Genomic DNA, 23,064 nt, shown 5'->3' with positions numbered 1-23,064 from the left:
AAACCGTTTGTTTGATGCGCAAAGTATTAAACAGATCAAAGCACATTGAGCGGGAAACCCTCTGCTTGTTTGAAAGAGGGAGCGTTCAGTCATTGGCTAGCAGTCATAAGCGTACGTCACACATTAGCCAATCACAAGCCTCGGCACCCGAGACACTGTGAGCTCATGGCACCGCAATGCTTTAAAAGCAGGCGTGTAGCACAAATGCGCATTTCCAGCGCAAGCTGAACAGAAAGTGAAGAAGACTGCAGCAATGGCAAGAACCAAACAGACTGCTCGTAAGTCCACCGGAGGCAAAGCCCCGAGGAAGCAGCTCGCTACCAAAGCCGCTCGTAAGAGCGCTCCGGCCACCGGCGGCGTCAAGAAGCCCCATCGTTACAGGCCCGGGACCGTGGCTCTCCGAGAGATCCGCCGTTATCAGAAGTCTACCGAGCTGCTGATCCGCAAACTGCCCTTCCAGCGGCTGGTGAGAGAAATCGCTCAGGATTTCAAGACGGATCTGCGCTTCCAGAGCTCCGCTGTCATGGCCCTGCAGGAGGCCAGCGAGGCTTATTTGGTCGGTCTGTTTGAGGACACCAACCTGTGCGCCATCCACGCCAAGAGGGTCACCATCATGCCCAAGGACATTCAGCTGGCCCGCCGCATCCGTGGAGAGCGCGCCTAAACCCGCATCAGCCACATCAAACCCCAAAGGCTCTTTTAAGAGCCACCAAAATTACACTGAATGAGACCATTTCCAGTGTAACGCTTAATATGGGTCAAAAGTTACGTTCTTTCATTGCATAAAGATTAGCTGGGTCTTCTTTCTGCAGGACACCTCAGCCCTGAGGTTGAAGATGAGATTGTTCATTGGTGTAAAAACAAGAAATTTAAATGTATCAATATTACACGTCATGTATGAGCCATATTTTGTACATTAGTTTTTGTCTTTTGCATCACATAGAACAAATATCGATGACTGGCTTTTTACGCAAATCTTAATAGACCAGAGAGATAAAACTCATGCAAATATCTTTGAATATATATATATATATATTTTTTTTTTTTTTTTTAATTTTGCTGATCATTTTCTACTTTTGCATGTTTAAGGGTTAAAATGTACAGTCAGTAAAGTTGAGAGTATCAAACGCAATCCTGCATTTATCATTGCAGCTTTGATACAATTTTGTCTGCGTCTCTAGTGTTTGAGTTTTCTAAATGAAAATTAAAATATACATGAACAAACACACAGGCATAAACCGAAGATATAACCGATGTGCCACTCTATTTAATAATTTTACTTCAATATTGTGATATGACGTCTTGTGTCCCTCTTCCTAAGTAGAATACCACTTTATTAAACATCAAACAGAACTATTGTAAATTACTATCTTTGTGAAATAAATTTTATGAAACCTGAAATTTAACAAAAAACGTCAGGGGGAATAAATCACATGTGCTCTTGCTACTTTGGGGGAGGGGTGTGCGCCTTGTGACGCGGCGTTGGTTCCTCTCAGGTCCTGTAAGCAAATGTAAAAGGCCTCCTAGTAACGCTCATGATCCATTCTTTATCATAGTTTGGTAGAGTTGTGTTAAACATGTCAGGAAGAGGCAAAGGCGGTAAAGGACTCGGGAAAGGAGGCGCCAAGCGTCATCGTAAAGTTTTGCGCGATAACATCCAGGGAATCACCAAACCCGCCATCCGTCGTCTCGCTCGTCGTGGCGGTGTCAAGCGTATCTCCGGTCTGATCTACGAGGAGACCCGCGGAGTGTTGAAGGTGTTTCTGGAGAATGTGATCCGCGATGCCGTCACCTACACCGAGCACGCCAAGAGAAAGACCGTGACCGCCATGGATGTTGTGTACGCGCTGAAACGACAGGGACGCACCCTGTATGGCTTTGGAGGTTAAACTCTTGAAATCAGGAAAAACTACACCAACCCAACGGCTCTTTTAAGAGCCACCCACTCTGTCACATAAAGAGTCCAATGTTTTGCCCGTGTCGACCACACATTTAACTATAAAATGTTCTTTTTTTGTGTGTGTGTGTTTTGAATCCAGGATGAAACTGATTAAACTCGTAAATAACAGTAATGCATCGAGACTCAATATAATTGTCTTTAACAGACCAATGATTCCAGAAATGGTAGTGTTGCTTTAAACAGCGCACAAAAACATTTTTTTTTTATTACACAATCTTTATTTAGTAGATACTGTTTTTTACAAAACGAACAAAGGACCATTAACATTAAATTAATGCTGAAGTTAGCAGAAGTGGAATGCAGAAAACAAAAATGTTATTTGTTTTACACAAAAAGTCAAATAGGCTTTTATTTATTATCCCGGTAGTTTAAACAGTTAAACATTTTCATGAATCAAAACGTTCCTAAGAAAAGGTGTTTGTAAAGGTGGTCTGACCATTATTTGTCTCTTTCCTTTCAAACTCCCTCAATGGCTCTATAATGGTGTTTTAATTACACGATGGTTCACAATATTTGTCTAGAACCGCTTTTTTCTCAAACTAATAATAAAAGAGCGGGAAACGAAACAAAGGAAACAGTCAGGGTGTAGTTCAAACATTGAGCGGTTGGCGGCGGCGCATGTGATTGGCTCTCATTCCGCTCGTGATGCTTTGAGTTGTCCAATGAAATACGAGTTTATGGGTTTGGCCTATTAGGAGGCAATCAGATAGTTCCCGTATCTCTTTGAAAATTAGCATAGGGCAGTGAATAAATACCTCTGTGTTGCTTCTGATTTCACATTCGTCAGTTTGACGTTACGCAATATCATGCCTGAACCAGCAAAGTCCGCACCTAAGAAGGGCTCCAAGAAGGCCGTCACCAAGACCGCCGGTAAGGGAGGAAAGAAGCGCAAGAGGTCCAGGAAGGAGAGTTACGCTATCTACGTCTACAAAGTCCTGAAGCAGGTTCATCCTGACACCGGTATCTCTTCCAAAGCGATGGGCATCATGAACTCTTTCGTTAACGACATCTTCGAGCGCATCGCCGGTGAGTCGTCTCGTCTCGCTCACTACAACAAGCGCTCCACCATCACTTCTAGAGAGATCCAGACCGCCGTGCGTCTGCTGCTGCCCGGAGAGCTGGCCAAACACGCCGTGTCCGAGGGCACCAAGGCAGTGACCAAATATACCAGCTCCAAGTGAGATGTGATTTTTAACTACCCCAAAGGCTCTTTTAAGAGCCACCCATCTTTTCAACTAAAGGGCTTTTGAAGTGATTTACTTTTATCTGCAGCCTTAATTCTATGGGAATTTCGATGTGCTTTAGAATTCTGTTCCGTCATTAATAACTACACAGGAACGAATGAGTAACGCGATATGAGTATTCTAACTATTGACTTAAAAGAAACCGATTAACGAATAATAGTAAGAGTATTAGTACTCAATTAAATGTAATAGTTCACTGTTAGTTAATCAGTAACACTTTTTTTTTTTTTTTTTTTTTTTCTCTTTCATAGCTCCCAGAGGACTACTAATAACTACTAGCCTAGATACAGATTAATAATGTATGACCAATACAAAATGTATAATTCTAAAGTAAAGTTGATGGTAACATACTAGTAATCACTAAAGTATTATCAAATCTTTTTGCAGGAATTTATTATTCATTTATATTAACAGTATTCTAAAGTAAAAAGCATGTTCTGCCTAAAATTGACAAATCATTGTAAGCTTTTGAGGTTTTTAAAAGATTAAAGATTGGTGTAAAATCTTGTCAGATTTCTGAAAGACTTCATCTGAAATTTAGCTGACTTACTGTCTTGAGTTTTAATGTGCTTTGGATAAAGATTTATCAGAACAAAATGATGATAATATTAACGTTTCCAGAATCGGAAGTAAAAGTAGCTGTGGCCTGCTGGCAGGAAGAGGAAGGCAAACTGCTCCAATTCAGTACTCCAGAACTTAAGTTTTTTTTCGTGAGGTTGGCAAGAAATCTATGGCTGCATCCGGAATCACATACTTCCCTACTATATAACAGGTGAAAAACAGTATGTGACAAAATAAGTGTGTCTGAATTCACTTACTTTTTTGCCTGTTCTTTTAAGAGTATGACCTACTTCTTCTGGTGAGATTCTAAAGTGCACATATGATGAACACTTTACTATCCCACGGCCAGGGAGGCCGCAAGAGAGGATTTGTGAATGACAGTGAAGCAACGCAACTGACACTTGTAGGTCACGTGATAATGACAACATGGCAAATGTAGTAGGCCTATGTCCAGATTACATTCATACTACACTCATATGTAGAACATACTTTTTTAGCGGTCGTGAAGTAATTACTTATTCAAAATAAGTACAGACTAAAGAGAGTAAGCGATTTCGGGCACAGCTTTCATATCACGTTTGTGTAAAAGTCATGCGCTTTCAAGAACTGAAACAAGTATGTGAATCTAAATGGCTGGAAATATTTGGTACAGATCTGTAGCAGAAGAACTTCAATTATACAAAATTCATAGTGATAAAAGAACTGGCGATTTACAGTGGAGGATCATACATGGAATATTAGCTACAAAAAAAAGCACGCTTAGATCCAAATGTTATTGATACTTGCCCTTTTTGTTCAAAAAAAGCTATTTTCATTTATTTTTAGTGTAATAGATTAGAACCTCTTTTTTAATTGTCAAAAGAATGGTGTGATATGTTGGGTCATGTTTTTAGTCAAGACGGTTTTATTTATGGCCCTAATTATCGGTATAAAGTACAAAATTATTTATATGGTTGACAAGGAAGGCTGAGATTCTGGGAAAAGGTTTCACAAATATTGTTTTGACATATACAGTAAAGGTCTGATTTCTGCATTGATTGGATTGGCCTATAAACCTATTGGAAAATTGGTAACCTTTAAAAAAGTTTGGTGTTTAAATGTAATTTTATCAGCTGTAACATGGCAGCTCGTTCTGTAAAGTGTATAAGCCACATCTTCTCAACCAAGATTTCACCCATATTTTTTTTCTCCAATTAATTAATTATATATTGAACTACACGTATTACATATTTTTACCGATTTATGCCGTCCTACTGCGACTATTTTTGACCCCGGTGACACGACGTTGCCGTCAGACCAATGTTTGCTGGGTTCCTTCTGATTTTAAGTATAACTTATGGGTAGGGTTGGGTTTAGCGGTCAGGATATGGCTAGGATTAAATTTTCAGACAGGAATGTTGTTCCAGGATCAACAAAATATGTTGACCCAGGAACTCTGGAAATTAGGATGTGTGTGGTCTCGTGGTCTGACCGAATCATCTAGTGTGTGCATTCGGAGGATAATAATTTGATTATAATAAACTGTTAAAACTGTCCTTAAGTCTGTGGTCTCCAGCAGTTTTAAAATTGGCGTGTCCCAGGCCTTACACCTTCCGAAAAAACCCCACCTATAAAAAGGCAAAATCTCAATTTGCCAAAAAACCCAAACAATTTCAATAGGCTCTTGATAAGGCATCACCCAATATGTTTTCTACTCCCTTTTTATGGTGGATCTCAATGTTGAAGCTTTGGGCTATGAGTAACCAATGCAGCTGTATATTTGATGTGTGCTGGACTTACGCATAAGAAAAGTCAAGGGATTGTGGTCAGTATATACAATGATAGGTAAAGAACTGCCACCTATATAGACTTCAGAATGAAGTGCCATTATTAAAGCCAATGTTTCTTTTTCAATTGTTCTGTAATGAGTCTGTGCTTTAGAAAATATCTTACTGGCCAGTTGACAAGCATGGCACGATCCACAGTAAGCAGAGACATCAGTCTAAAGACCAGGCTTGGTTTTGAATCACGCTGGCTCTCTCGTGAGAAGTGAATCACAGTTTCTTTCTGTTGCAAGGCATGTGATTGGCTGTTTGCCATTGTCACGCATTTATGTGTACATCCTCCACAAACTCAGGATCAAAGACTGAATTGACAGAGAAAGTTGATGATCAGCATCATGCTACTAACAAAGCCAGAGGTTTGGTTTTGTCAACTTGAAACTAATCCTACACTGTAAAAAAGGCAGTGTCAAATTAACACTTAAAGTGTTAATTTTAACACCACTTCGGATCATATATGGTCCCATTCTATTTAGTGTAAAAAGTACACCGTTTGTAGTGTTGAATTTACAGTGTTAAAAAAGCACTATATAGTGCAAAAAAATTACACCATGAGTGTAAAGTTTTACATTTTCTATTGTTGTACTACTTTTACACTATGGTGCTTTTAACACCTTTTAGTGTTGTTTTAATTCATTTGGATTACACTGAAAGTGTTAATAACAAAGTGTCCTTTCAGTGTATTTTTACACGGTTTTACAGTGGTATTATACATGATCAAACACGAAATCAAGACTCTTTAGATATAAAAATTCAAGTATTTATTTAACATGGCGTAAAGCGGCTTTAAAACATGGCAGGTCAGTTAACCACATTAATGAGGCGTTGCACATAAATTTAAAACTTACAACACACAAATTCATCAAATTTGTCATGAAGATTTAAGAACCGATTTGAACAAGATTGCAGTAAGGTACAACATACCAAAAGAAATTAGCAGACCCATATGACATCTGTAAATCAAAAGGTTTGTAATAAACGAGTTCATTGACATTGAAGACTTTCAGAGAATCACTGGGTCTTGGATCAATTCTGTAGGCATACAGATGTTCGTCAAAATAAACAGTTTTTAGGCGTGATGCCACCAGTAACACGCATTCATTTCGAACAACAATGTCTTTGATTTTATAAAACACTGGCAAATCAAGGGTTACTTCACCACAAATAATTAAGGTAGAGCGATATTCAGTTCCATTATACTTCACCCATTTCACTGAGAGAACATTGGTTTGTGGAGGAACATGCAACTTGGATGCAATCTGATGAGTCTCATTTAAGTCACTGAGAGACACTGTCTTTCCTGGTCCAAGCACTATTCTGTCATGGTTGAAGTCTTGCCAGTTATACGCCATGCAATTCTGATGTTTTTTTGCCAGTGTCAGAGTGATGTTCTTGAAACATTTTTGTTGCGTCTTGAAGAAATTGTGCTTGGACTCATATCGCATCGACCACATGTGAACAATAGGCCCGATATTTCGTATACATCGCGGATAGTGAGTCAGTAAATGATGTTTAGGCAGTAAATTCTTTTCTGGAAATAAACACTTGAACAGCCTGTGATGTTCAGCAATTAAGTGTTTTAAATAAACAGTAAGGCCCTCAGTTAAAATAGGAGAAAATACAATGTTTACTATTTGTAGTAAAAGTAGTAGTAGTTGCCAGTATTTATCATCTTGGGGCACAACGTTTCCGAACATTAGTGGCACATTTCGGAGTAGACACCAACACTGGATAGCGTTTATGCCCAAGTCATTGTTCTGATCATCCAGTTTTACTGCAGGAGGTCGATTTCTCCTCTCCATGTACCCATAGTTAAATGAATGCAATCTGCCATCTAACTCTTTTGCTGTTAAAAAACTCTCTTGTACATAACGCAAAACAAGTTTTAATTCAAACTGTGCAACTCCCTCTAAAACGTCATGCATTATGTCTACAGAAAAATTGTCTGATACACTGAAGTACTGCAGAGTGTTTAACAAACATGTGCGCTTTACACCACAAACATGGGGCAGTGTTGGGTCTGACTGCATAGCTTTACAGTGCTGCAAGTGTGTCTCTTTAGTGCGCAAAGTTACAGTCGGCTCATCTTCACAGAACACAGTTTGATAATAGTCCTTTTCAATTAGGCAAAACCTGCAGTTATTCCGAGCTCTAAAAGATTCAACAAAACCAAGGAGGCAATGCAAACCAAGATTGTCTCCTGTTACTTGGACAATGCTGCCACGCACACAACCACCAAGACCTTCTATTCCCCTGGTCTCAAGGACTTTTATGTCATTGACAATAGGTTCCAATATTGCATCAAATCCATATGTTTTGATGTCCTGGGCATGGAAAAGTGCACATAAATGTATGTTTGCTAAAGATGAATTGAATTGTGGTGGGAAATTTCTCAAAGTAAAATATATACCACCCAATTTGTGAATTCCCTTCTTTGACCCCAATGGATTGGCAGTCTCGAAGTCATCGTAAAACAATTGAATTTGAAGTGCGTTTTTTTCAGTGGAAAATAGGGGATGATTCTTAATGTACTGTCCATCTTCAATATCAGAGTAAATGCCATTCTTATTTGGTATGCCCGACTTAAACCTGTATGAGGTGTTTGGATGCATTAAAATGTTCTTTAAGGTTTGTAAAATTGGAACATACGCAAACTTGTCAGTCACTGCAACTTGCTCATATAATCCAGTAGTCCGATTTTTCTTGTTGTCAAATCTGACCCCAAGTACTTTCTCCACAGGCTGGACAATTCCCCATTTCTTGGTAAAATATGAGTTTCGTTTAGATATGGAATTAAGTAAGGTGAAAGGGTTTTCAATGTCCTTAAATGACTGCTCTATTGTATTTTTCATGTCCGGGTCCTCTGAAGATAAGCAATTTAGAGCGGTCTCTTTTACTTGATCCTGGATGTCTTGAACAACTTCTTCCATAGACATAACAAAAGTATTAACAGTAGTCTGACCAACACCTGCAGCTTGCAATTGTGCGATTGCTGATGCACACAAATCTGTAATGTTTTTGCTACAAACTGGCAAAGAACTGTCATTTGAACTTGTAGCCACATCATTATTACTTGGTAGCCCAACAACTGCATTCTGAACAGCACCATCTTCAACATGTGCGAGAACTTCATTACTTATTTCATGAACTCTATTCAAATGTTTGCGGAATCCTGAAAATGTACTAAATTCTCCACAGCAACCTGCTTGACCACATTTAAGACGAAGTGATTTACCAGGCAACAGTCCATGAATTAATTTAAGATGTCGAACAAGCAGATTTGTGTTCTCAAGACAGCAAGAACAAATGAAACAGATCATTTTTTACCGACAATCAACTCTAATGCACGAATCTAGCTCGGAGCTCAGCAACTCTTGGACTCTCTTTGACCTTGCCAATGTCAATCTGAAAAATAGTTGTTTGTACGAATGTGTACATGTTGTGCAGCACTTTGCTGTAAGATGCACCAAACACAAAGTGGGCTTTGAACAGTTCATCAAAGGCACCCAGACCACTCACTGACTTGCATGGTATGGCTTGCTTGTCGAGAATGATATAGTACACGTGAATGTTGTTCTTATTTGTCCCCATGGCGAGCAGGTAAGGCTGTGTGCACTCTTCGATGGCATTGAGGTGTTCTTGGATGTTAGTCCCTGCCTAAAGAAAAAACAAAGACAAACACTCGGTCAGCTCTCTTATTGACTCTCTCTTTACATTAGTTTTTCACAATACAATGAACCCAACTGGAAATATTTTGAGGAAGACAACAGGTAGTGACGGAAAAGTCCAAATTTACCTTTTTGAAGACGATGAGGTTTCTCTCAGCTTGATGCGCGGACATCTTTCCAGGTCTCTTCCGGCCTTGCGGTGATGGGGGAATCAAATGAAGTAAAAGGAGAACTGAAGCAAGATCGCTGTCCCATCCTAAATAACAGATGTGGCAACTTCAGCAAAAAATACAGACACATTTAGATAATCTTATTCTGAACGTTAAGTCTAACCTGCACCATCTGTTTGATCCCCTTTCACCGCCGATTCTGCAGCATCAATTAGGTCCTGAAGGCCTTGGGAGAAGTGAAGACCTTTGCTTTGTTCAACGACCTTCTGCATAAATGTAGTTGGCCACCTTTCCAAGAACTTGGCAGATGTCTTCTCACCAAACATCAAAACAAAATCCTGCTCAATCTGTAAAAACCAACAAGACCACACATTTACTTCACAAGGAATATTCTTGGTTTAACAGAAGTCGAGAAAAAAAATGTTGTCAATTAAGCTTAACTTAAATGAAGCCCATAACATTTATTTAACCCTAACTAATCATACCAGGCCTTTAATGTCCAAGAAACGGGGAAATTCAGTCAGCACATCAGTGGATCTCCTTGGGTCTTGAATCATCTTGCGACGATACTGAAACGTCTCCCTCATTTTGACCTTCACGGTTTCTGCCTCTGATGTATGTTTCATTAGAGAAACAGCTTCTCTACACTGCTCTTCTGTCAGGATAACTTCAGTGCTGGATGAAGCCTCTATTTCTGCAGTTGGGCCACCACTGAAAGACTGAGGGGAATATCTACGGTTGTCTGATGGTGCACTGTTCCTCTGAATGTTCTTTATTTTCCAAGTGAAGTACCCTTGTCCACTTTGAGGATCATAATAATGTTCCTTTGAAAAACAAAAATGTTTTCAGTAATACAAAAGTGACCAGCTAACCCAGAACTAGATTTTCCAAAGAAATATTTTCACTTACATATCCATTCTTTGTGTAGGGATCACGAAGATTTGGAAACAGGGAAACAATTCCTTGGGCATACATTTCTCTAATATGTTTAGGTGGAGATGTGCTGTCAAAATTAAATGGACAAACACATTACATTACATGATCACGCTCTTATTCATACAAATGCTTTTAAACCATTCAAGCGCGCCAAAAAGAGAACGCGCTGTCTGTAAATGTCTTCACACACACAACGCACAGAAAAACATGAGCCAGAATCGAGTTCTCTTTTGTGCTTGAACGAACAATAACACACAATATTAGGGCTGGTCCGAATACAATTTTTTGAGCTTCGAAGCTTCGGTAGTAATCCACAATGTATATTCGAAGCTTCGGAAGGAGGGGGTTGAACATATTCTTCTCTCTAATAAAGGCAGTGTAACAAGTAGAAATATGGTGTGGCCCCTTTAAGAGCTGCGCACTCCCCGTTGAACTGTCTGCATTGTATGTGCAACTGGAGCACCACATGTATGCAGGTTATTTCTGTTTTTCTGTTGCTCATTTAAAGGGTTAGTTCACCCAAAAATGTTCACACAAAAAGTATTCTCGTCACTTTATAATATTAAGGAAGAACTACTGAACTCGCATGAACTGATTTAAATGTGTTTTTAGTAGCTTTATGGATCTTGAGAGAGAAAATGTCATTGCTCTGAATGCAGGCCTCACTGAGCCATCGGATTTAATCAAAATATCTTAATTTGTGTTCTGAAGATGAATGAAGGCCTTACAGGTGTGGAACGACATGAGGGTGAGTAATAAATGACATTATTTTCATTTTTGGGTGAACTAACCCTTTAAAGATCTAACAGAGCTTAGATCTTTATAAAATCTTAATTTGTGTTCTGCTGAAGTCAGACAAACACACAATTTTTAAGTTTTCGAGGACTGGAAATAACAATTTGATATTTTAAGTTTTCCATGACCAAGGCAATCCTGGATGTAGAATACAGAATACTTGAATCAAGTGTTACCTATGCTTTTCAGTCATATCTGCAGTAAGAATCCTGATCATCTTCCTCCTGGTGCTGTCAGTCAAGCTTTTGGTTTTTTGGTACTCTCTGATGATTGCATCCCCACCAGGTTTAGCCTGCAGAATTGTTTGGACCAGCTGCAAACAGTTACATAGTACAATCAACGACAACCTCTCAAGAACCATTCTGTTAACATGATTGTGTAGTCACAAAGCTCAGTATATGTGTAAACGCACCCAAGACGCATTGAGATCCAATTGTTCTGACCCCATTTGGATGTCGTCTTTGCCAGATTCTTTTATTAAATTTTTGTGGTTTAGTATAACGCATTAAAGAGTTAGCAGTGTTTCCAACAGGTTTTGAAATATACTTGCGGTGGTAGCCAGGTGGAAAATCCTCCTATTACCTACGGCACAAAAATGGTCTACTACATGTGACAAACAACAAATAATGTGTGATTTTTAACAACATTTTTATTTATTGAAATTCATTTTAATTAAATAGGCTACTATTAAATTTAATTACATAGGCTACTAATATTATGCATTATTATAGATTGTAAATTTATGCAAAATTACAGCGTGAAAAATATATGCTATAATAATTTGAGTTTCTAAGCTACTTTAGTGATAAATCACAGGACAACGAGTTTCTGGTTTCCTCTCTGTGCGCTTGATCGTGCCACAATGCAGCTGCACGAGCATGGTAGCTAGAAATAATACACATCCAGTCATCTAAAATCGCAAACCTTAAAACAAATACAACTGACAAAGTTTAGTGAAGACGCAAGGCTTACTGCTCACCGCTCGCGCGCCATCACGGTGTGTTGAACCGGCGTTTACCTCAGTGTTGCTTTTATGCCACTGACTGGACGGGGCAGAGTCATGTGGCTAAACATGCAGTTTAAGGGGGATTTATAAATGAGTAAATCATGGAATAATTTTTGATTTTGAGTGAACTAACCCTTTAAGGGCTTCAAAATAACTCCTAACCTATAGTTTAAAGTGGCTTACATCGTCAGATGCTCTGACAGATACATGTGCTGACAGATAAGCTATAGGCTGTTTAATGCTAACGCATTTGTGGGGTTATCCTCAGTGCATAACTTACATTTCACAGGTTCTCCATCTGTAAATGTTAGAAAGTCATGCAAATATTTCTATTTTGATGTCAGGAGTGGACGAGCCTTTTGCAAGCGAGATAATTTCCTCTCAACTAGACACTTCAGTGAACGAGCGCCTCCACGTGCATGCGTCTCCAGTGATAGATTATAGATTATATATATATATATATATATATATATATATATATATATATATAAAAAAAAAAATAAAAAAAAAAAAATGCAACTCACAATTCTAGCTTCATCTTCGTCTCTCTGCCGCTTTCTTGAAGGGTTTCCGCCACTCAGAATAACCGTGTCATCAGATTCATAGTTTGCAGTCTCAGAGGAGCTTCCTTCACTGGACACTGCAGGGGTATGTGCTAATTCTATTGAAAAAGGGTTTCAAAAATTCAAAAAGTTGAAGACATTATTCAATAACGAAAAATAAATTCAGTAAAGCAATTTACTAAATTAGGACTTTCAATATGGTAAAACAATTTTGATTATGCTCAAGTTTGAATAAGCTGAAAACCTATCTAGCACTGGTATCAAATTGTAGGACAATTTATATAAACTTTTTAAGGATAAATTAAATGACTGTTATAGAGTTAATGACCTTGGCAACATTCATGTGGAAGACTGAAACACTCATTTATTTAGAATTTATTTAATCTGATTAATAAATCTATTTATATAATATAAATGAATAGTTTGTGTAATAATGCATGTTAATATGAAATTAATACTATACTATATTAATGTATTAATGTTAATTATAAGGTGAACAGATACATACAGACATATAGTTCTCCATTTAACTTTGTAAATCTACAAATATTTAGGACTTGTGCATCTCAATCAGCTCCCTATTTCAGTAGTCAGGGCAATGATCGGGGAGTCGGCCATTTTGCTGTCTCAATCGCAAAATCGCTCCCTAAAAGTCCCACAATGCACTGTGAAAACCAAGGAGCATCGATGTTCACTATGCTCCCTTTAAGTTCTGAAGCACGAAACTTAAACCACGCGAGCCAACTCACTACACATAGTGACGCACAATAGAGGTTTTTAAAAATACAAACCATTATTTTAATATATTTCAGCATAAACATATATCGTTAGACAGGTAATGAAAATAATCTAGCTAACATTTATAATTTATTTAAGGCTGAAATGTTGCACGTATATGTAACAAGCAAAGTACTTATTATTTAGCCCTGAACAACATTACAAGTAATGTCAGAAAGATATCAGCTCTGCTTTTGTTCATAAATACCAGCAGTGATGTTGTACAATGAGGACTTCGTCGCCGGAAATGGAGTCATAAGTGTCCCAATGTGTAGTGGGCCAGCGTCCTTTACTGTCCTTACCAGTGCCCAAATTCGTGTACACGATATACCGATTCACGAGCTCGGGTCGGGAGCTAGGGAACTGATTGAGACACACCCTGTATTTCTACATCAAATAACATGCAGTATGAAATGATAGCAAAGATTGATTTCACCTCGAATGCCAGTGCGCACTAAAATAACGGCTGGAATTGGAAAACTTTTGGAATTACAATTTAAGATTTAAAACACTCCCAATGTTTGCATGAGCGTAATTCTCATATAAGAAAAATTGATAGCAGCGCGAATGTGTCTGACGCATATATGACGACACGACAGATATGATTTTCAGTATGAAAACGCAACGAAACTTACACCAACAAAATTCATGTCGTTTATAGCATTAACGTTTCACGACAGAAAATGAAGTATACCCGGGGCCTATAACTTTTTAAATGAGTGACGTTATACGTCACAAAAAAAAACGCGTTTCAGTTCTACTTTTACCGACTTCAATGAATAGACACAAAGCAATACCGCACTTAACGCTTTCAAAGTAAATCTAAATTTACCATTTGACAAATTCTCCAATCTGAGCAGAAAAACGCCCAAATCTGGCTGCTTCAGAACTTCCTCAAAGACATCCTCGTCCACTTCAGTTCCAGACTCATCGAAAAGCTTCGCCTCGGCCTGACTGGAGGCGGGAATGCCGAACTTCACAAAGGCTGTGAACAAACCAAAATCCAAATAACTAAAAATATATACCCATTACAATGTCAGCACACTACTAACTACTAATTTAGTTTATAAAATTACCTTCATCCAGGAAATCCGAAAGTTTGGAATCGACGTCAGAAACTTTCACGTACTTCTGCAAGTCTCTGAACTTTACTTTAAGGAGCATTCTTAAACCTGACAAAATTACGCGCAGTTAGTAATTTTCAAATGTGTTCAACTCCATTTATATTTTTTACTATATAATGATAACTCAATTTTTTTTGTTATTTAATTTTAGAGAGAGAATGCAATCACACTTACCGTCTCAGTCGCATAAAGAAAATGGCGTTGTCGACTCATCGTCTTAAAAGGCAACAGTCATAGAGGGGCGGAGTCAAGACAAATTGGCGCTTTTTTTTTAACACTTTAAGTGTAAAAATAATATCACATCATTTAACACCCTGTAACTACACTGAAAAGCAGAACTCATTAACACTGTAGGTTGTTAATTCAACTCTTTGGGAATTAATAACATTTAACACTGCAATTTTTACACTGCTGATTTTACTGTGTATAACCCTGAGTTTGTCCAACTATCATCATGGTACAGGCCCCAGGATCACTAGAAAGATACAGGCTGGTGAGTGTTGAGAGTTGAGAACCTCTATAGTCAATTCAAGTCACCTTAATTTATATAATAGAGCTTTATACAATACAGATTGTTTCAAAGCAGCTTTACAGTGACAACAGGAATATGATCCAATGATGCAAATGGTTCTTTTTGGCTGTACAGCAGCTCTAAACGAATAGAGTGTCATTGTTTGGCTGAAGTCAGTTCAGTGTTGATTCAGTTCTGTTGTAAAGATCATCAATTTTTAAATTAGTTCATTTCATCTATAAAGGAGCTCTGCAGAAAAACAGTGATGTCATCATCAGTTCAGTTCTCATCCAATAGTGTCAGTGCAGTCAAATCAAAAATATTAATAAATATTAAGTGTCCACAATTAAGCAAGCCAGAGGCGACAGAATGGAATCCAAACTCCAACAGGCAACAGAATGGAGAAAACCAGATTCAGTCGGATCAGTTCTCCTCTGGCCAAATGAACGAACAAGGTGTGATTATGTTTCAGGCTGCATCACAAGTCAGAAAATCAGATTGTGGATGGGTAGCATAACTATAATAAAATTTTACGGTACTCTTCGACTTCACTCTTCTTCAGTCTTCAGTCATTAGTAAAAACAATTAAAATTATATTTTTATATATGCATATATTTATGTAAGCTATTATTTATGACGTTCATATCATTGCAGGTTGACAGGCTATGGATAAAGCCATAGAGCTGGTTGTAGCCATTGTGAGGTCCCTCAACCAGTAAAATAAACACCTACACACAGAATCCATGTCAACACAGTTGGTTCTTCAAAACAGAATTCAAATGATGTATAGTGTGTTACTATACTAGTATGTTAAGAAGAAGGTCTGACAAAATATAATGCAGTTGGACATTATATTGGATCAGATCCTTTTGCAAATAATGTATGAATTCTGTCATTTTCCCCCCTCAGTCTCCACTCATATACAAAAGAAATCTGCACAAATAGAAACCTGAAAAAGGGGCAAATACTTTTTGACGTCCCTGTAGTATTGCACTGACAGTTAGTAAACACCAAGCAGTTTTGTCCGGTCTGCCTTGAGGCCTGTGGGTGTGTTCTGCCAGCCCTCTTTGAAGCCTGTAGTCCTGCAGATAGGTATCTCTCAGGTTTGAAAGCTCTTCAGAACCAGTTCTGCTGTCTACAGTTGTCCAAGTAAGTGTGTTTCTCAATAGCACTTGTGGGCTTATAGTTTGTATGTTTGTTTTGAACTTTATAAGGAGGACAGCTGTTAAAAATGTTCAAACAATATTATTTTGTATTACAGACATGTTAAAAAAAATGTTGACTAATAACTCATTAACTAATCGGTTTATTAATTAAATATAACAGAAAGAGGACCAGATTGCAAACCATTTCTAGGGGAGTTGCATGTATATAGATGTGTGCATCTTTTGTTATTTTAGCATATTACTGTTGTGAGAAAATATTCTACTTCTTTATTGGTCATTGGTCAACAATTTTCATTTTCTTTTATAGGTAGGCTATATATGTATAAGGCATGGCAAATGTTTCTATAAAGTTCCTTAGAAGACTATTCAGATTAGGCTATTAAATTTGGAGTCTGCTTTAGAAGCAGTCATTATGCTTCTGATAATTATTTAGCAGACTTCAGTCAACTTTCATTCAGTATTGCATGTGTTCTGAAAAACAAGGCAAGGATTAAAGCACCTTCTGTGAGAGGATAAGTCTAGTTTTCTAGTCTTCTTCTAGTTTTCATTATATCTTGTTATTAGTTGTTTGCCAGGCTCATAGTTTCATCAAAAACAGCTTGTCATATTAATTTTCAGGATTGGTTGTTTCACTGGACCAACCGGTTAATCATGTACACATATAGCCTGGCTAGAACAGTCCTGGCCTGCTTTTTGAACTGTGAAGTGAAAAAGCAGGACAAGTGAGATTTTCAAATCTGAACTTGATGTTTCAGCCAGAGACTGATAATTTTATGGGGAAAAAAAAAGAAAGAAAAAAAAAACTAGTTTGTATGTAGAGTTTATGTAGTTCCAAGTGAAATCCAACAGTCAGAACAATTAACTGTGCAGTGTGCCATTGATAATGCAGCAATGGTTTTGTTATTTTCAGAGTGCGTAGTGGTTAATAAGGACCTGGACTTTTACCTCATGGGATGCAGTCAAGTCCCAAGACTGATGTAGTTTAAGTAAAGCCACATGAGTCCCTAAGTAAAGCTTAATCACGACAATACAAATATCTAAGTGGGACGAATTTGTTTGGAAAAAATATAAATTATATACCATATAACAACATATTACATATTAGAGGTGCATTCTTTTTTCTGCCAAATAACTAAATACATTCAATTAAAAGCTCATATTACAGCATACATAAAGATACAGTGATTTGGTAATCAGTGAGCTCAATCTACAGGATGAGTGGAACGACCGCATTCCATTGGGGGTGGAGACTGAACATTTGGTTTATTCTGTGTTGCAGGTTCAGGCATGATGGAAGGCATTATTCCCAAGAGCAAAACCAAAGGTACCGACTTCTGTGGCATCAACAGCTACTATTATATAATCCGCTCTGATCTCGGCTGCTATATGCAGTCAAGCAATTTCAATAAAGGTTCAGACATCTCTGTTTTCAGTCTGCACCCTACCTGCAAAAATGGTGACCATTACCTTGGTAGTGGAGATGGCTACTTTTACATCATCAAGGGCACGTCATACCGTAGAGTCAGCAACCTGACGACAGACAGCAGTGCTTCAGTTCACAGCCTTCATCCCAACTGCCAGGGTGGAGACCACTACCTTGCAGCCTTTGGCAAGTTTTACATCATCTTCCAAGGAAAGGGCACTTACCGAAGAACAACAAACATGAATCAAGACTCAGATGCTGTAGAATACCCGCTGCATCCCAAATGCAAAATCGGTTTGTATTACTGGGGCCTGCCAAACCACTACTACTTCCTCAAGCCAGTCTCAGAGTGGGGAGTTGAGTACTACAAAGGCACAAACTTCAACAAAGACGAGTGCACTGGTGTCTATTCTGTTCATCCTGACGTTCTTAACTTCTTGCCTGGAGGGCTGTCAATAACTAAAGGCCCAGCCTTTGGCATTTGGGAGAACATTAAAACTATAACTAATGACAGAAATTCACCAGTGACATGGCAAAAGAGAATTAACAAAAAGGTTGGTTACAACAAGGAGAAGATGTCTGAGATCACACACAACTGGAAGATAGCCATGTCAACCTCGGCTGAATCTAAAGACCTCTTAGGGTTAATTGCAAAGTGCCAGTTCTCCCTTTCTACCGAATATGGAGGTTCATATGTCAGCACTGAAAACGAAAGCTGGAATGAAGCGACTGAAGTGGAAGAACAGCTCACATTGGAGCTGAAGCCAAACGAGCGTGTATATCTGTGGCAGTACAAACTGGGTCTTGGTCAAGAAACAGTTTTGTTCTGCCGTGATTTAAAGATTGACGATGAGCCAAACCCTCCAACTGAAGTCCCGCTGCCACCTGCGCATTCATGAAAAAAAATCAGGACTGGTTAACTCCAAGGATAACCAAGTGCCTCAGTTAAATACCTTAATTCTAACTTTTCAAACAATTACTTGGATATCTGAAAGCATTGCTGAAAAAAAAAAAAAGCAGAGAGGAGGTTGGTATATAGCAAAGCAATTTTTCAGTTAGAGTAGATGTAACTACTAAATACAATACAATCCATTGTGGTATATATGAAACTTTGTGTTGATGATTAAAATAACAAAATCTCATGCACTCAAACTGCAAACGAATCTTAGCAGGCACAGTGGATTGGGTGGAGGGAGAAATATACACTGTATTCTGTAGTACTTATGCATTAGGTGCATTTAAAAGCTTTGTTTTCCACTTGCCTATTGTTTAAAATTTAGATTTTCATCTGTATCCAGTATAAACTTATAATATATTACTGATTATCAGCATTACATATTTCTATGAATCATATTTGTTGTCATATTTTTTTTTTTTTCTTCACTTTCTGTCTTACTGCATTCTTACTTTATAGCATATACCATTGGGACTTTGCTTTCAATATGTTGAAATAAAGTTGGTTACTCCATTTTAAGTCTTAGTGTTTTTCTTCACTAAAACCTAGTCATAAGAATGTTTGACAACACCTGTCGTGACTTTGACTTTCTGGACCCTCTGGGTCAGCATGTAGCCACAGATATCCAGAGTTCTTTAATGTTCAGTTAATGCAAAGGTGTGTTTTTTTTTTTTTTTAAGCTGTGTGTCACGGTACTGCTGGGTAGAGCTCACTCACAAAGGTACAGGTGGCAAGAATCTGAGGTAGGTAATCTTTAATCCACAAAATCACAAGAGGAAACAATAACATAACAAACAAAACACAACTATCACCAAACAAAGAAACAAGAGCAACTAAGAGAATTAGAGACTAAACAAGGTAACTCAACAATACACACCTGAACTGAGGACAATCAATCAATAACCATAGAAACTAAATGGCAGGGAACAGAGGAGATCAGAACTAATTAACAAGCTAGAAGCAGGCAAACTAGAACATGACAAATCAAACTGAAAAACGAACAATAAACATGACCAAAACAAACTCAGAATATGACACTGTGCAATTCATCATTTTTTAAAGGTTGTAATTCAACAACAGCTATCAAGTAGTTGTCCTAACATATTTACTGTCTTAAAGTAAACATTTGCACCAACCCAGCACATTTCAACACAAATGCAGTATACAGCAAATCACGATTGGCCTGTTAATCTCTAGGCAATTTAGTGGAATTCTGCCTACCCAAACTGAAAAACTCCATATGCAGTGGTGTAAATGCAAAGTTTTGATGTCATTTTGCAAGAAACTCTTTGAAATTACATAAAGCACTGCTGAAAGTGATAAATATTATAGTACATGTTGAATTTGGTCTCTATTACATTGTATGCAAGAGTTATTCTAATGTAACTGAAAGGAGGATTTTTTTTTTCCAAGTCTCAAAAGTCCCTGCTTGTCAAAACAATTTATTACAAATAATATTTACTACCAAAATCTTACTTTAACTGTATGATAATAGAAACAGCACTTTTCAGGACTTCCAATCATGTTTCTAATTATTATCAGAAAGAGTCATAATACAATAACAATGAGACCCATGAGACTGTTTATTTTCAAATAATAAAATGCAATATTCTAAGATATAAAACTGTATCAATAAACCATAAGTCTATTTTCTATGTCTGATAAGTATATTTAAAAGTGTATGATAGATGGGTTCAAGTATACTACAAGTGGTAACGTTTCAGTTACGTATGTAACCCTCATTCCCTGAAGGAGGGAACGGAGACGTACGTCAGTAGTGACCGACGAATTGGGATATTGCTAGAGAGCCCTATCAGCTTCGAGTGTATAAAAACAAGCCAATGGAATTGGCATGCGATATTTGCATAATGCGCACCGCCCCCGTGAGGAGGGTATAAATACGGAAGCGGATGCAAACGCACTCTGTTTTTCGCTGAGGAGACAATCTTGAATCTGCACTACAGAGAAGGCACAGGAACTGAGGCGACGGGACGTACGCCTCCGTTCCCTCCTTCAGGGAATGAGGGTTACATGGGTCTCATGGGTCTCATTGTTACCCAAGATACCGGTTCCACACGAAGGCTATAGAATCTAGCGAACGTGTTGGGTGTCACCCAGCTCTATAGATATCTGTCAGCGATGCGCCGTGCGTGCAGGTCCGAAAATGCGTGCAGGTCCCCTACCCTCTTCACCGAGGCCAATGCAACCAGGAGGACGGTCTTAAGGGACAGTACTTTTAACTCAGCTGACTGCAAAGGCTCGAAGGGATGACCCTGGAGAGATGTAAGTACCAGGGAGAGATCCCAAGAGGGTATGGAGGAAGGGCGAGGCAGATTCAGTCTCCTCGCCCCCCTGAGGAGCCTGATGATCAGGTCATGTTTCCCCAACGACTTACCTTCAACTGCATCGTGATGTGCGGCAATAGCGGCAACATACACCTTGAGGGTGGAGGGAGACAGCCTTCGCTCCAAGCCCTCTTGCAGGAAGGAAAGCACAGACCTGACCGAACATGATCGGGGGTCCTCTCAGTGAGAGGAACACCATTCGATGAACAGGTTCATAGACCACCCTGATGGTAGATGTACGCAACGGCCGCAGTGCTGTCCGAGCGGACCAGTACGTGCTTGTCTGTCAAATGCTCCTTGAAGCGGTTCAGTGCAAGACGTACTGCTAACAACTCGAGGCAATTGATATGCCACTGCAGTTGAGGCCCCATCCAGACCCTAACACTGCATGCCCGTTGTACGTGGCCCAACCAGCTGAGGTGAGCTAACACCATGTCCCTGTGTTCGCACAACTGCTCTCGCAAGCTGGCCAGAATGAGCCAGTCATCGAGGTAGTTGAGAATGCCCTGTTCCTTGAGCGGAACAATGGCCGCCTCCGCAACCTTCGTGAAAACGAGGGGCGACAGGGCTAGCCCGAAGGGTAGGACTTTGTACTGATATTGCCGACCCTCGAACGCAAACCGTAGGAAGGGTCTGTGTCGAGGCAGAATCGAGACATGAAAGTACTTGTCCTTCAGGTTGATCGCTGCAAACCAATCCTGGGGACGGATGCATTAGAAAATGCACTTCAGCGTAAGCATCTTGAACGGCAGCCTGTGAAGAGACCGATTCAGGACACGCAGATCCAGGATTGGCCACCGCCTTTCTTGCATAGCGGCCCGAAGTGGGGTCGGACTCTGCGAGGTGACAGTGTGTATGGGAGACGGCACATGGGAGCAGCATGGGGGAACCAACACACTGGAACCTGATATTTATCGGTCTCCCTCATCTCCGCCAAGGTCAACCAAAGGTGTCGTTGCTGGACCACGAGAGTGGCCATCGCCTGACCAACGGAACGCGCCGTCACCTTAGTCGCCCGGAGGGCAAGGTCAGTGGCGGCATGCAGCTCCCCCAGAAGCTGTTGGTCAAGACCTCCCTGGGGCATGTCCATAAGCGCTTTTGCCTGATAAACCTGCAAAAGGGCCACGGCATGCAGGGCGGAGGCGGCCTGTCCACAGGCTCTGTAAGCTTTCTCATTCAAGTCGGATGAGAATTTACAGGCCCAGGATGGGCCTGGCGGCTGTCGGACACAACTGCATCGCAACGGACCGCTCGACTGGGGGGATCCCAGCGTACCCCTTGGCCTCCCCGCCATCCAGGGTGGTGAAGGTGGAGGAGGGACCAGTCCTGGCACGAACGCTATAGGGCGTCCTCCAAGACTTGGTCACCTCCTCATGCACCTCCGGGAAGAATGGTACCGGGGTGGGGCGCTGAGGACCAGCGAGGGCCGCCCCTAGAAACCAATGATCTAACCGAGAAGGTTCGGGATGCGGTGGAGGATTCCACACGAGCCCGACCTTTTCGACGGCCCAGGCAAGCATAGCTGTCAGCTCAGGATCAGGCTCGGGCAATGTTACGGTCCCGGAGGGAGGCAACGCAGCCGAATCTTCATCTCCTGAGGACTCAAGCTCACCTTCCGATGCCGCGATCAACATCTGCTCGTCCGCAGGCGCGCCGAAGGAAACGGGTGGTCACTCCATGGAGGGACCAGCACGCTCCTCCAGCAACACCACAGGCTGCAGTGTTGCAGAGGGGAAAGGGGCCCGCGGAGCGGAGCTCGGTGGGGAAGCCCTTACCGTGATCCTCAGGTCACCCTGCCTACACACCGCCGTGCTGCCTCCCTGGCCGAAGCCAGAGAAAACAGCCGTACGGGGCATAGGGGAGGGGACCCCCGTCCCCTGAGAACCAAGGAACGAGAGTCTAGACCTCAACATGTGGGAACATGACTATCTCAGAGTCATGTTCCCACAATGAGAACATGAGCTATCCACAAACGCTGCCTCAGCATGCTGAACGTCCAGGCATGTGACACAACGATTGTGACCATCAGCGGGGAGCAGG

At 40.0% G+C, this 23,064-nt stretch overlaps 5 protein-coding genes across 7 annotated transcripts in view; 4 read left to right on the top strand and 1 right to left on the bottom strand.

Annotated features, from left to right (window-relative positions):
- The first annotated feature begins 227 nt into the window (after positions 1 to 227).
- Positions 228 to 1,427, top strand: LOC127506831 (histone H3). Its single transcript, XM_051883664.1, has one exon. The coding sequence runs from the start codon at positions 254 to 256 to the stop codon at positions 662 to 664; it is 411 nt and encodes a 136-aa protein (XP_051739624.1). The 5' UTR covers positions 228 to 253; the 3' UTR covers positions 665 to 1,427.
- Positions 1,428 to 1,454: 27 nt separating this feature from the next.
- Positions 1,455 to 2,032, top strand: LOC127506916 (histone H4). Its single transcript, XM_051883762.1, has one exon. It carries the CDS (start codon positions 1,578 to 1,580, stop codon positions 1,887 to 1,889), a length of 312 nt encoding a protein of 103 aa, XP_051739722.1. The 5' UTR covers positions 1,455 to 1,577; the 3' UTR covers positions 1,890 to 2,032.
- Positions 2,033 to 2,744: 712 nt separating this feature from the next.
- LOC127506894 (histone H2B) lies at positions 2,745 to 3,711 on the top strand. The gene has a single exon (XM_051883736.1). It carries the CDS (start codon positions 2,767 to 2,769, stop codon positions 3,139 to 3,141), a length of 375 nt encoding a protein of 124 aa, XP_051739696.1. The 5' UTR covers positions 2,745 to 2,766; the 3' UTR covers positions 3,142 to 3,711.
- Positions 3,712 to 6,323: 2,612 nt separating this feature from the next.
- Positions 6,324 to 15,039, bottom strand: LOC127506753 (uncharacterized). Of its 2 annotated transcripts, none has more exons than XM_051883567.1 (9): positions 14,577 to 15,039; positions 14,333 to 14,485; positions 12,685 to 12,821; positions 11,331 to 11,467; positions 10,333 to 10,426; positions 9,909 to 10,247; positions 9,587 to 9,770; positions 9,382 to 9,509; positions 6,324 to 9,242 (listed from the first exon to the last, which is right to left on the bottom strand). In XM_051883567.1, the coding sequence occupies exons 1-9, from the start codon at positions 14,662 to 14,664 to the stop codon at positions 8,925 to 8,927; spliced, it is 1,578 nt and encodes a 525-aa protein (XP_051739527.1). In that variant the 5' UTR covers positions 14,665 to 15,039; the 3' UTR covers positions 6,324 to 8,924. The 2 variants fall into 2 exon arrangements, with proteins under 2 accessions (XP_051739527.1, XP_051739526.1); XM_051883566.1 differs by having other exon boundaries at positions 14,577 to 14,721.
- A 161-nt stretch (positions 15,040 to 15,200) lies between these two features.
- Positions 15,201 to 23,064, top strand: part of LOC127506776 (uncharacterized) — a 348,308-nt gene continuing 340,444 nt past the window's right edge. Inside the window, exons 1-2 of one of the 2 annotated variants that reach the window (XM_051883605.1) lie at positions 16,202 to 16,284; positions 17,581 to 19,426. In XM_051883605.1, coding sequence (XP_051739565.1) covers positions 17,589 to 18,623 — 1,035 coding nt within the window. In that variant the 5' untranslated portion in view covers positions 16,202 to 16,284; positions 17,581 to 17,588 and the 3' untranslated portion in view covers positions 18,624 to 19,426. Of the gene's footprint in view, positions 19,427 to 23,064 lie in introns of both variants that reach the window. The other variant, XM_051883604.1, reaches the window with a different exon arrangement.

Source organism: Ctenopharyngodon idella, chromosome 24, assembly GCF_019924925.1.
Source record: "Ctenopharyngodon idella isolate HZGC_01 chromosome 24, HZGC01, whole genome shotgun sequence".
In the NCBI taxonomy this organism is placed as follows: Eukaryota; Metazoa; Chordata; class Actinopteri; order Cypriniformes; family Xenocyprididae; genus Ctenopharyngodon; species Ctenopharyngodon idella.
The sequence above is the reverse complement of the archived record's forward strand: the minus strand, read 5'-3'. Positions and strand labels throughout refer to the sequence as shown.

Excerpts from the sequence above, each read along its gene's own strand:
- LOC127506831 (XM_051883664.1), top strand. The coding sequence starts at position 254 with ATGGCAAGAACCAAACAGACTGCTCGTAAGTCCACCGGAGGCAAAGCC.
- LOC127506916 (XM_051883762.1), top strand. The coding sequence starts at position 1,578 with ATGTCAGGAAGAGGCAAAGGCGGTAAAGGACTCGGGAAAGGAGGCGCC.
- LOC127506894 (XM_051883736.1), top strand. The coding sequence starts at position 2,767 with ATGCCTGAACCAGCAAAGTCCGCACCTAAGAAGGGCTCCAAGAAGGCC.
- LOC127506753 (XM_051883566.1), bottom strand. The coding sequence starts at position 8,905 with ATGATCTGTTTCATTTGTTCTTGCTGTCTTGAGAACACAAATCTGCTT.